Genomic DNA, 14185 nt, shown 5'->3' with positions numbered 1-14185 from the left:
TGTTCTAAACGATTAAGTTCCTCAAAGTATTATAAATATGACACCCTTTGGGTGAGAGGTTCATCTTTCTTTTTTCTCTTTCAGTATTAACGGATAAAAAATTATGGCACTCCTTCAAGAAAGCGTGGAAGAGATCTGTTTGAAAAGGATAGTCTGAGGCCTTGCCAGAATGATGAAAGGTCAAATCCCTTGTTTATGATAGGGTCTGATGAGTCTATAATGATTCTGCGGATTTTTCCTAAACTAGGATGGAAGAATCTGGTGGTTTGTTATGTGGTTTGTAGAGCATGATATCAGTGGATAAAGCACTGAGATTTTTAGCATAATAAGCCTAATGTGTGGCGCATAACCTCAGAAATTTCAAGCGTTTGAATATTTCCTTTTGAATTAAAATCTTCGGACGCTAGGGGGAGGGGCTATTTGTTGGCGCCTAATTTAGTTAAGGTACTAAATTTATTATTTATAAGGTATGTGGGCATGAGAATTAAAGAATAAATTTATTGGACCTAAGTTAAGTCAATCCAAGATCAAAGACAAACGGAATCCAAGAAGTCCAAGAGAAGGAACGTTGGGCTAAGGGGCATGATAAGCGCCCATATAAAGCTTCAAGAAGACTTGGCGATTTACTAACTTCCTCCCACTAAGAGTTAGTATCCAAGAGAGCCGGATGATGCCTATATAAGGAGGCATCTCATTCAAGCAGACAACAACAACAACTACAACTTGGTCTATCTTTAGGTTAGTCTCTTAGGTGTAGCGTAGATTAGGGTTAGAAGTACAAGTAAAATTAGCACGGCGAGCCCATTCGATCATGGAAGTGATCAGCATCTATCCCTTAGTTTGTAATTTAGCATCCACATACAAGTTCTCTTGTGAAGACTCTAATTGATGTTGTGTTATTGGAATCTTCTTGACATATAAATATCATTGAGAACTCCCTTGTTTAAATTAAGCTTAAGAATTATATCATTCATTGTTGAACTCTAAATTATTATAAGTAATTTACCGCTATTTATTAGATTACGCATGTACAACCGTGGTTCAAACTCTTGTATTTAGGGGTGGATCAAAAAGTGTAGGAGGATAGTTACGACCTCCAAGATACCTTAATGTAATAATCTTGTTTCACACAAACAATGAGGCATTATATAGTATAGGAAGTGGATGTTTTAAAGTCTCGTTTGGTTGCTCATTGTAATACAACTCCACCGGAATATCGAATTCATGGGAATTAAGTTCCCACGTGAAATTCAGTGAATTTGCAAAATTCGTTTGGTTGACAATGTATGAATTCAGTTACACCGGAGTTTGCAATTACCTAGGAGGACTAGCTAATCCAACTTTTCCATTGTGAAGGAATTGAAAACTCCTTGAAAAATGGAATGCCTATATTATGGGAAAAAGTAGGCAACGAAACAAGTCTCAATTTTATAATCTAGTGATTTTACAATTTTCATGATTTACAAGGGACAACCAAACAAGGCCTAAATTTAAAACCTTTACAATCTGGCATGTGTCACTAGTGCATGTTTTAAAAACATTTCTAAAACGATTTTATTTGTAGTGTATATTTTTAGACAATATGAAGAAAGCACATAAAAGTGGTGTAATCAGAACATGTCAAAAATTTGTATATTGTCATACGGCTATTTAGGCCTGTAAATGACCGAGCCCGCTCAACAAGCACTTGAAATCGACTTGGTTAAAGTTCGGCTTAAGATTGATCAAACTGAGCCCGAGCTCGAGCTAAGCTGAGCTCAAACTGAGCCAAGCCCGAACACACGAACGCTCGGCTCGAAAGCTCGTTATTTTTTAAATTACTTTATTTTTTAAATAATGTTTACTTAACTTGTATCAATTCTTATAATATTAGTTTAGAAAAATAAATAACATAAGAAATATTATTTTAGCTAACAAAAGGAAAAAAATACTGGCTTAAAATGAAAAATTTAATTTAAAAATTATGTTAGAATTAAAATAATGCCTGGGAAAATGGTACTCGAATAAAGCTCGAGCTCGGACTCGGCTCGGGAAATAATATACTCCGTATGAGCCAATCTCGAGCCTTGATTTTAATAGCTCGGGTTTGGACTCGAACTCAACTTTTATAATATGTGCCCTGCTCGATCATAGGTGAGCTCGGGCTCTGCTCGTGAAATATTATATGGGCCAATCCCGAGCGTTAATTTCAATAACTCGGGTTTAAACTCGAACTCAACTTTTATAAAATGAGCCGAGCTCGATCATAGGTGAGCTCGAGATCGGCTCACCTAGTTTACATCCCTACAGCTATTTTCTCCTGACGGTACTAGATTTGGTGATTAAAATATCAAAGTAGCTATTTTCTCCTAACGGTACTAGATAGTGTAGATAGTGAAATATTTTATTCAAGGTATCTCCCCATTGAATTAAATGCTTTGTTTAATACTCTAGCCAACCAATGTACAAGAAACAACAAAGCTGTTTAGAATAGGAGATCTTCTGAAAACGACAATACATATATAGAGGCTTCAGACTTGGACAGTTGGACAGCTGTGTAAAAGCTTCAAAAACTATAATTTTCAGCTTCTTTTTTATTGCAGTGTTTCCTGACATACTTCAAAACCGTCGTTTACCTCGACTCTTCTGTTTCGATACCCTATTTCTAATAACAACAACTAGATTTAATGTCCATGGGACATACGGACCTATTTGTAGTGTTCTCTTGTGTATAATGTCCTATGCCATTTATTCGTATAGTGTTCTACTTATAAAGGAACTCATGTTCTCATTAGCTAGCTAATTGCAAATTTGGCATATCTTTTATCATGATATTTATCTTAGTGCTCCCTCCACCCCATTTATGAGATCTATCACGTCGAATCAGTCGTATTTTCTGTTAACTCATGGGTGCGTGTGAAATGGAACAGAGTAATAGAAAGTAACGCCATTGATGAAGCTTAGAGACGCCATTGATGCAATATTGAAAGCTTTGAGAGAGAAATAAACTGGAAAGATGTAAATAGAATTGTGATTGTATTAACTTAATGAACAATATTTACATGATGTGTTTATATACAACAATCACAAAATATCTTCTAACTAACTGAGTCAAAGTTTGTTATGGTAGTCAAAGTTTGTTAGGCGGTTACAGCTGTACAATGGAAGCTTCTAGACTGTTCCAGAACATTTGAGCTTCTGTGCTACTATGCTACTGTCAGTGTGCAGTCAGTCCTTGGCTGTATGTAAGCCACCTGATTCACAGCCCCCCTTCAAGTTGGATCTGCATGAAAGGGACTGAAATGCAATCCCAACTTGGAAGATAAAAACTGATGTTGCTGGGCTCCCAGAGGCTTGGTCATTAAATCAGCCAATTGTAAACTGGATTTTACATGGTTAGTAGAAATCAAGCCTTCGTGAATCCTCTCCCTGATATAATGACAGTCGATATTGTTGATGTGTTTAGTACGCTCATGAAAGACAGGGTTAGCTGCAATATGCTGTGCAGCCTTGTTATCACAGTTAAGTTAATAGAAAGTAACGTCATTGATGAAGCTTAGAGACGCCATTGATGCAATATTGAAAGCTTTGAGAGAGAAATAAACTGGAAAGATGTAAATAGAATTGTGATTGTATTAACTTAATGAACAATATTTACATGATGTGTTTATATACAACAATCACAAAATATCTTCTAACTAACTGAGTCAAAGTTTGTTATGGTAGTCAAAGTTTGTTAGGCGGTTACAGCTGTACAATGGAAGCTTCTAGACTGTTCCAGAACATCTGAGCTTTTGTGCTACTGTGCTACTATGCTACTGTCAGTGTGCAGTCAGTCCTTGGTTGTATGTAAGCCACCTGATTCACAGTGCGTGAAGTCATTTATCATAAAAAGAAAATTAATGAAATTATAAATGGAAGGAAGAGTAACATAATTGTTTTGTTTATAAATAAAACAAAATTTAATCTTGTTGGAATTCAACTATAATGTATGAAATTGAGCTTTTTCTAACTTACATACTTCATAGAATTTTCTCATGCTACACAATTCAATCCACTATTGCTACCAATCGCTGGGAAGAAATTGTAGCTATGCACCTATAAATAGAATTGTTCTTTGAATTAATTTGGTAATATGAGTTCAATAGGACTTTCATTTAACCAATAGTGCTTGAGCAAGAAGGGGGAGGTAGATGTTTAAGTGTGATCCATAAAATAAAGGAAAATAGATACTTAATACGAAGTACATGATAAGATGATAGGATGCCAATAAAGGAACCTAAAAAGGAATTAGATACTTTTTTTTTTTGAAGAGAACGAAATAGATACTTAATAATGATAAGATGTTAATATAGGAAAGATTTACATCAATTATTCTCTTACTAATAACGAGTTTGGATTCAATTCTCATGATATATTGATGTAAATATTTCCTTTCTTATCATCTTAACATGTGTCCATTTGACACATTTTATAAATTTTTTTAAGTAAAATAAATTATTTTCCCTTACTTTTATCTCTCAAAGAAGCCGGTAATGTGTCCTGACCTATAAAGAGAAGGACTACTCTTAACCTAACTTTTGCATACCAAAAAAATGTTTTTTTAAAGTATAATTGATTTATTACTCCACCAATTTTTGAGTTAATAAAAAGCAATCATAAAACAAATTAAATTTAAGTCAACGTAAACATAAAAAAATTAAATGAACATAGAACTAAAATTTGGTACCTAAATATTTCATCTTACTTTATTCATGTTAGGATAAAAAGGTCTCTGAATTATCGTCTCTTCATCCTTTACTAACGTCAAATACATACATGATGATCTATCGATCTTCAATATATTCTTCCCACAACAATTTATCAACAACCTACATCATATATACAAATAATATGTATGAGTAAAAAACATTATAATCATTACTTATTGGAATAAAAATATATTATAATTTTACAATAGATCAAATCATCAAAATGAATAGCACAAACACGTCAATTAAAAAGAAGCAAAGGGACTATTTAATAAGGGAATAAGGCCAAGGTGTAGACACTAAATATATAGAACGTGTGTAGTGTTGTAATTTTATTGCAATTGTGAACCATAATATCAAGCTTTAATTTAATGATTAATTAAAAAATATAATTTCTTGTCTTTTGAGCTTATGTAAACTCTAATAGAGTGTTTTTGGCTATTTGGCTCGTATGCAATTTCAGAATTGCTTACATTCCATTTAATTGTTTTTAATTTAAATATGCTCGAGAGTCTTTCAGCAAAATTGAATTGTCTATAATCGTTCGAAAAAAAGTTTCATTTATTAATATAGATAGATAGATATATAGATAGATGCTGAAAATTAAAATAATAAATGTATATGAAGAAATATTATTATATTTATATTTATCAAACTTATATTAACGCATTTAATAAAATAAATTTCTAAATTTAAAATATTAAAACAGTTATATTTCTATTTGTTATTTCAAATATAATATAAAATGATTAATTTTTTATAATATTATTCTTGATTTTTCTTCGACCTAACAGGTTCAGTCGGGTTTCAATCTTAAAATAACAAGTCATTTCGGTCTAGTCAACAAGGTCACCGGTCTAGGTTAAATAATAGGATACTGTATAAAACTTTATGATGTCTTTTGAAACTGTTTTACAATAGAACTAATTTGTTAACTTTACTTCAACAAATATTTATTTTCTTTGTTCCTAGAATTAAAGTTTATTTATCTTAAATAACATTGTATCACAATTAATTGTTTAGTTTAATTAAAATAACTTTTTTTATAAAAAAAAGGAAATAAATTGCCTGGAAGGAGTTAAAAAGACAACTCTGCCAAATTAATCAAATACATTAGTATAAATTTATTTAAAAAAATAAAAAATAAAACTCGTTCACCCAAAGAGCGACTTATTTACGAAAAAAAGTAAAAAAGTTGTTGTCTGGGCTGCGAATTACTATATACTCCGTAGTCCGTATAATACTTCCTCTGATTCATTTGGTTTTATCATGATTCAAAAGAACCAAATGAATAAAAGGGAGTAATATTTTTTTTCCAAGGCTCTTCAATTGTTGCTCCATTAACGTGTGAAATTATGCATTCATACATCTTTTGCAATTCTTGTAGCATTGTAGGTAGTATCACTGACTTCATGAGTAATATTAGAATGTTTCCATAAGTCCTTTTTAGTGTTCATAAGTTGTAGTATCCGTTTTGTGAAACTAATAAAAGACACTGTAAACTAGTGCAAGCAAACAAATTTGATCAACCTTTATAGACAAGATGGCATGCACTAGAATTAATTGAATCAAGTCCATATAGACAAGATGGCATGCACTAGAATTAATGAGAAGCTTTATTTGTCACGACTAATTTAATTACTGATAATAAAACCATACGTTTGATACTAATAAAAACAAAATCTAATGTGAGAAACTAGAGAACCAACCTTTATGGTCTTCCTAATCAACTATCGTGTTTTAGAAAGGCAAATTAAAGCTGTTGTAGTACTCAATGACAATACTGCTAGTCTGCTACGTAGCACCAAAATGGACACAAATACAGACGCGACACGGCACAGACATGACACGACATCCTATGAAATTTAGGACACAAAACACGTTATTTAAATTTAACAAAATATATATTTTATAGTTATATATGTATCATTTTATTTTTGAAAAAGTACCTAATATTAAATTTAAATAAATAAAGGTAAAATTTTAGGTTATTACAACTCATTCTCATTTACAAAACCAAAATCCAACTTATAATTCGTCTGTTTCAAAATCTCATTACTCGTCTAAAGAATATTATTTGCCGCCAATTCAACTTATTTCCCCAACAATTAACCATATAACAATCCAAGCTATTTAACTTAAATTCAGAATGGTGTATCCAAATACCATGGACACGGCTCACAATACCATGGACATGTGTCAGACACATGCCCAAATAAAAGATGAAAGTTAGACACTACTTTACAGGTATCCGACACGTTTTGACGCGTGTCCAACGAGTGTCGTGTTCAACAAGGGTGTCCGACACGAAAAGGTCGATTAGGAGGAGTGTCCGTACTACCTAACAATTCTGAGGCTAATTTGATATTGGAAACTTTCGTTGTTATCTTTCACTTCCAGGTCTCTTTATACACACTTTTAGGGTGAGATTATTAGTCAGACTCTCCCAAGTCTTAAAACTCTGTCACGCAAGTTTTCCACTAACTTTTATTATTTCTTTATTGTTCAGACCCACCTCAAGTTTTTATATGTAGGTCATTATATTTTGATATGAGAAAAAAAATGAAATGTAACATTAATTAAGAAAATTGAGTAAAATCGGGAAATTTATATATTAATTTCATTTTTAATCATGAAACTAATAATTTAATTTTATAAACTTCCGAACTTGAATAATTTAATTTTATAAACTTCTCAACTTGTTTTAGTGATTTTTTCTTTCCACGAATCTAATAATCTCAATTTATATTTTTGTTTTATAAAGAGAAATTAATATGCATCAAATCATTCTCAAACAAACTTTAGCAATTTGTATTTAGACTTGGGTTTTATTTTAATTAAAAATTGTTTTAATTTGATGAAAAATCATATTTTAATGAAAAATTAATAGGTTAATGTTCATTTGCTTTTTTATTTAAGAAAATAAAATTTGGAGTGAATTTTTTTTCCTTATTTAAGTAAATGGAGTGTGGAGGAAAACCTTATGGATTTCTTATATACGAGTAAAAATAGCTAGTAAAAAGTGTCTTAGACGATAAAATTTTAGCTTTGTTAATCTTATACTCCCTCCTATTTACAATAAACTTCCCCTTTTATTTTGATATAAAAATTAAGGAAACACACTACCCGTTCTGTAAATAAATTTGGACCACACAAATACACTACCGCACAATACAATTAAATTTAAACCACACAAACATTTACCAAAAAAGAAAATAGAGAAATCATTATAAATAGACGAAAAAAGAAATAGGAAAGTTTATTGTAAATAGAAGGGTATATTGAGGATTCTCTCAAGTCATTGCAACTACTACCAAAGTACCAAATCATCCCATGACCCCCAATGCTAGTCAAAAAGTGGTGAATAAGTTTAAGTTTTGACCAAAAAGATGAACTAGACCGGATCCTTCAATCTGAATCTATGAGGCGATGAGTAGATCAAGAAAAAATCAAAACTCGATGACATAATCATGTAAACCCAATTTTCTAGTTATTTGAAATGATCCGCATTTTTGCTATAATTTTCTTTTTCTAACCCTATTTAATCAAAAAAAAAAATCATGAGCTGTGTAGATAGAGAATTAAAACTTGAAATTTTTGTGTTAGGAAAGTTGCATTCGAAGTTTGAAATACATGGCGGTTTTTATGTGCCCCATCAATACCACTACGACTGAGTAACAACATGGTAATACGGAGTACTATTTACCCAAAAGTTATGCAAAGTACTTCCGTGTTGCCATAAATTAAACTCAAATATCCCTCCGAGTTATACTTCGTATATATTTATAGAGTCATACAAAAGTCGCCGTCGGAATGGCCAAATGTTAATTATCAAGATTAGTTTCAGGAGTTTCAACCCTTTTGTTTTCGCACAACATAATACGCGGTAATAAATAAGTATATAATGAATCACGATATAACTAACGATGAACTTATTAGGGCATTAGCAATAAACAAACTCCAAATGAGGTTTGTCTAATGTCACATCACTCAACATACAAACCTCTCTAACAACAAACCTCAATACAACAATAGACAAACCTCTTAAATATAGACAAACCTCATAAAAGTATACTACATGGGTCCACTATCGCTCACAACCAAAAACACAAACCTCATAAAAGTATACAAAATTGTAACCATTCTCATCTATGAACCTCAACCCCCATTCCCAACAATAGAGAGGTTTGTCAACAAACTTCTAAAAAGTACACAAACCTCTATTGACAAACCTCTATTGTTGATACCCTAAGTACTCCACAACTCTGTACGTACATACTCCCTCCTATTTCCTTATATCTCCCCCTTTCTTTTGGGCACAAAAATTAAGAAAGGGGAAGAAAGAAGGAATAAAGTAGAATAAAGTATTGTAAGTTGTGAAATTTATAGGGGAGAGAAAATAATAAAGAATGAATGATGAATAAAGAATAGATAAAGTAATGAGAGTTGTTGATTTTTTAGGAGAGAGAAATTAATAAAAAATGAATGAAACTTACCAAAAAAGGAAAGAGGGAAGATAATCAAACTTGTGTGAAAAAGGAAAGAGGGAAGATAATAGGAAATTGGAGGGAGTAGTAAGTTGAAGGAGCAATTCTCACATAGGACGTTTCTAGCGATACTTTTTGACAAAAAGTGACCATTTTATAGTCTACAGTGATCACATTGAAAAAATTAGTCATTTTTATTTTTTAGCATTAAAAAGTCGTCATTATAATATAAAATAATTACTATTAATAAAAAAAACGGCCATTTTCATTTCGTTGCTCGTACGACGATACAACAATTTATACGAATCTTGTTGACATGTAGGTTACAATTATCTCGTATTCTCATAAGTACAAATTTATTTATGTTTTTTTCCTAAAACAATACACTTTCACTTTTAATGTTGCTGTTTAACAACTCCATGTCTTATACTAATAATTCTAAACAAAATGAATCATGTTTAGGAGACAGTTAAAAAGCGAATAATAAGAAAAGAAAAAAGCTAATACTAATTAATAGTAACTAGTTTTAAATCCGTGCAAAATTGCACGGGTATGTATTTGGGCTAGAATTAATGTTTTTTGATGTATATTTGTTTTTGCATTTCTATTGTACCTATCTAATTGGTCTAGATCAACGATGTACATAATTAATGTTTAAATTTTTTACAAACATGTGTTCACATGCACTGGTTTATAAGAAAATAACGTAATCTAGTCTTGTAAATAAAAATTACATACATAAAAAACTTTACATTCGGATAAAAGAAATATAATCTAATAATCAACTTTAACATATGCAAGTTATTCTAAAAATTGAAAAATTTCATGATACACTACATTAGTAGTCGTAGTAGAAGTACGCATATCTGAATCACAAATTAAAATTTTCAAGCCTTCTTTTCGGGTGACCCTGGAAAGTGCGACATAAAGCTGGCCATGACTAAACACTGGTCTTGGAAGATAGATGGTGACCTGAGATAAAGACTGCCCTTGACTCTTGTTTATCGTCATTGCAAAACAAACAGCGATGGGGAATTGTCTTCTACTGAAACGTATCGGAAATCTACTGATGTCCGATGGAGTAAGTGTTAGTCGAGCAATATGCACTCTATCACCTTTATGACTACCATTTAAGACAGTACATCTTATCACGCGTGCCCCCAGATCAGTCACAATTAGTCTCGTGCCGTTACACAACCCACGTGATTGATCAATGTTTCACAGAAGCATCACCATAGCACCGACCTTTAACTTCAATTGGTGATTCGGGAGTCCGACACATTTAATACTGTTGAGGAATTCAGTAGAGTGAATGTCACCGTCACCTGTACCTCTGTCATCACTACACACCTCATCGGAGCTTAAATAAATTCTCTCATGCTTTTTAATAAGCGACAAAACATATTCATTTACTGATTCAACAATCTCGTGAGTACGGGCCAGGATTGTCCTTTGTTGGAGATATTCTGGATTCCACAATTGTGCTAGCAGATCCGGATAAGTGACATCTACTAATGTCTTAATAGGATTCGTCACATCCTGAATTAGTAAGTCGCCCGGTAATTCTAGATCAACTTGTCCATCATTTTCACCGCCTGCTATACCATCTCCAATCTCCAAGAGCCATTCGGAGAATTTTCGTAACTCCTCAACATTGTCAGTTGAACTACCAACTTGCAATCGCATATTTTTGGTCAATCTAAGTACCTATACGTGGTATACGTTTTAAATAATTTAAATACAGTACGACAATAATAATTTAAGTAAGACTCACATAAAACGGTAATATTGATATTTACAGAAAGAAATATATATACCTTGCAGAAAGACCATAAATACGATGAACACAGGGATGTAGCCACAACATCTGCTCTACTTCCTTTTGAAACAACCGGTAATGTCTGTCTAAAATCACCCCCGAATACCACAACTTTCCCACCAAACGGCGATTCAAAGATTTCCACGTCCAAAACACGCATTACATCTTTTAAACTTTTATCAAGGGCCTCAAAGCAATACCTATGAGTCAACGGTGCTTCATCCCATATTATGAGTTTAGCACGTATCAAAAGTTCAGCTAAATCACTGTCGGGCTTAATTCGGGAGCATATGGAATTCTCCGTTACATTAATGGAAATTCCAAACCTGGAATGAGCTGTTACACCACCTGATATCAATGTTGCTGCAATTCCACTTGACGCAACAACCACAACAATATCGCCCTTACTCCTGAAACAGGCACACAAAGCTCTCCAAAGGAAAGTTTTCCCAGTTCCACCATATCCATAAACGAAGAACACCCCTCCTTTGTTATTTAAAGCAGCTTCCATAACTTCATTATACACCAACCTCTGCTCGTCAATCATTGAAGATAACTGAATCTCATGTTCTTCACTCAAGGACTGTCTATCGTACAACAACGCATCCAGGACTAAACTATTTCTATGATGTGTCGTTGCAGACATGTCTGGGAATGGCATTCCCTCAAATCGACGAAGTGAACTACCATTTATTTGAAGAGAATTTTCAATATCAATAAGTGCATAATTTTGCAACTCTTCATCGGTAAGCTGTAAATCTATGGTTAAAAAAGTTGCAAAATTATCTATGTGATTTTATATACTGCAGCAATAAATTCATAGAATAGATGAAGGTAACAATGCGAAATATGAAGAATTGTTTTAAAGTTGTTCTAATTAAAATAGCGGTAAATGTTTACTATTAAATGAAGACACACCTTGATTGTTAAGAACAGTGCGTTGCCTATGGAGGATGTCGTTCGATAGCAGTGGTCAAGTTTCGTCCCAGACTCTGCTCGGCATAGACAAAGTGCCACAAAATAATAACGTCGCGAACAAATTTCTCAAGTAGAAGCCAGACCCCCAATCAGCTGCTTCGTTGATAGCTGCAATATACTCTCGATCATCACCAATTAATCCCAATGCATAACATGCTTTTCTAAATGTCGGATGAACAAAATGATTCATAGTCCTAATATCCTCAAAACATTTTGGTCCCTTAACGTGATTCAACAGTACTCTCATGAAATACAACTCACCACATTGCGGGGGAACGTGAACCAACCTACCAATTGTAAATCCTTTTTTCCTAAGGCTCCATTGACGAAGTTTCTTTTTCCAAACAAATTTGGTTGGAAATTCACAGTACAATAATTCTTTAGCAACCTGCATCTCTTCTACTGTCGAATTATTACAGCCCATCCAATTAAGAAATTGTGACACCCCGAGCGAAGTATTTTCTACGACCTCATCAACCCAATCATCATCGTGGAAAACAATAGGTTGCTCGTCCGGAAGATGGTACTGTAGCCTTTCCACAGCGGGAGTTCTGTAGTGGATATCAAACCCAAAAATTCTCCAAGCGGCTTCACATGCAGATAGATATCGACAATCGTAAAACCTCTTAATCTCATCAAATCGACCAGGGTCCTCCTCATTACGTCGTGTGTAAGACGATTGCATGGTAACTCGATCAGAGCCCTTGTTAATGTACTTAAATAGGTACTTTATGGATATAGATTGATTACACCATTCGACATTGATATGAGCCCGATATTTCAACAACAACTGAGAGTTATATGGAATGACAAAATCATTTACCAGGGGCACATCATCTTTAATCACCGTAACTCCTTTCTTCTTCTCTTGTATATAGGGTACCCATCACCGTCAACCGTTGTTCTCTCGGTGCACGGTTTTGGGTAATATTTTGAGCATTTATCTCCGACCATACACGGTGATGAGGGCTTTGCTTTACCACACGGTCCATGAAGCATATACTCGCATACAACACTATGTAAGACGGGATCTGTAGTCGGATCAGGAATCTCCGCGGAAATGATTTTGTCGACATCTGCGGCTGTAGGGAATTTGTCCTCCCGATGTAGGAACAATATTATATGGGCATGAGGGAGTCCACATTTTTGAAATTCAATAGTATAGACGACTGCAAAAAAACGTTCATAAATGTCATTAGATTTTTCTACAGTAATGCTATGTCAGAAACGATATATTAAGTTAAAAGATTAGCAATTGGTAGTACCTCCTCGCGCTCTTCCAAAAATATGTCGATCCTTTAAGTCCCTAATCAACTCATCGAGCTTCATTTTAAAGACGCGACAGACAATATCTGGACGGTCCTCGGGTCGCAATCCTCTTTTAGAAACAAATCGTACTATTTCCGGCCACTTTGGATTACAGGTGAAAGTGATGAATAAATCTGGATAACCAAACCACTTACAAATAGTTATGGTATCAAGGAAATTTGCTTTTTTTCCACTTGTCACCTCCAGGGAAAGAAGAAGGCACGATAGACCGAGTATCCGCCGAAGATGGCTCAACATCTCCTCTTCCAACAGCATTTGAGAGGTTCTTATAATTATCAACTCTAAGTCGATCTTGGTTAAAACGAATGAAATTCAGCCTATGCGATTCGACCAGCATATAACAATCAACTAAAAATTGGTGGAATGCCTTACCAGATAATAAGATCGTTGGAAATTCAATATCTGGTGGTCTCTCTATAAGATGATAAGCAAACCACTCCCTACATGTTGTTTCTTCACGTGGTTGGTCACTCGTGCTAACACCAATAGAAGAAGCACTATGTGGGATACCTGGCCTATACCCATCTTCTTCGGATGGAATTAACAAAGGATATTGTAAGGGGGTGTATAAAGGGTGTAACTCAGATATCCGCTGTAAACCACCGCACGATCTTCTCACAATAATATCTCGCTTCTCCATATGTGGACCAATATCACCCTCAATTCAAGCCGCTACCTCTGAAACTGTTGGAAGATTGTAAGTTCTTCCATCACTTGATCTCCTTGAAATCAGTTTGATACTCACTTCACTGTCTATATTTTCAGTCAGTCTATCCCTAACCTTCCTAAATGTCTTTGCAATTATATTGTGAGAGTCAATCATATTTTCCAACAATCGTATT

General features: G+C 33.8%; 1 protein-coding gene across 1 annotated transcript; it reads right to left on the bottom strand.

The window, feature by feature from the left end:
* Positions 1-10435: 10435 nt before the first annotated feature.
* LOC141607301 (uncharacterized) lies at positions 10436-13983 on the bottom strand. Its single transcript, XM_074426656.1, has 6 exons — positions 13524-13983; positions 13280-13456; positions 13026-13183; positions 12028-12804; positions 11035-11787; positions 10436-10924 (listed from the first exon to the last, which is right to left on the bottom strand). Exons 1-6 carry the CDS (start codon positions 13981-13983, stop codon positions 10436-10438), a joined length of 2814 nt encoding a protein of 937 aa, XP_074282757.1.
* Positions 13984-14185: the final 202 nt, after the last annotated feature.

The sequence above is a fragment of the Silene latifolia genome, chromosome 10, assembly GCF_048544455.1.
Source record: "Silene latifolia isolate original U9 population chromosome 10, ASM4854445v1, whole genome shotgun sequence".
NCBI classification, from domain to species: Eukaryota; Viridiplantae; Streptophyta; class Magnoliopsida; order Caryophyllales; family Caryophyllaceae; genus Silene; species Silene latifolia.
This window is presented reverse-complemented; position numbering and strand designations above follow the sequence as displayed.

Coding starts and splice junctions, on each gene's coding strand:
- LOC141607301 (XM_074426656.1), bottom strand. CDS start 13,983: ATGGAGAAGCGAGATATTATTGTGAGAAGATCGTGCGGTGGTTTACAG. Junction 13,457..13,523: donor GCCTTCTTCTTTCCCTGGAG/GTGACAAGTGGA, acceptor TTGGTTATCCAG/ATTTATTCATCACTTTCACC. Junction 13,184..13,279: donor TTTTGGAAGAGCGCGAGGAG/GTACTACCAATT, acceptor GTTTTTTTGCAG/TCGTCTATACTATTGAATTT.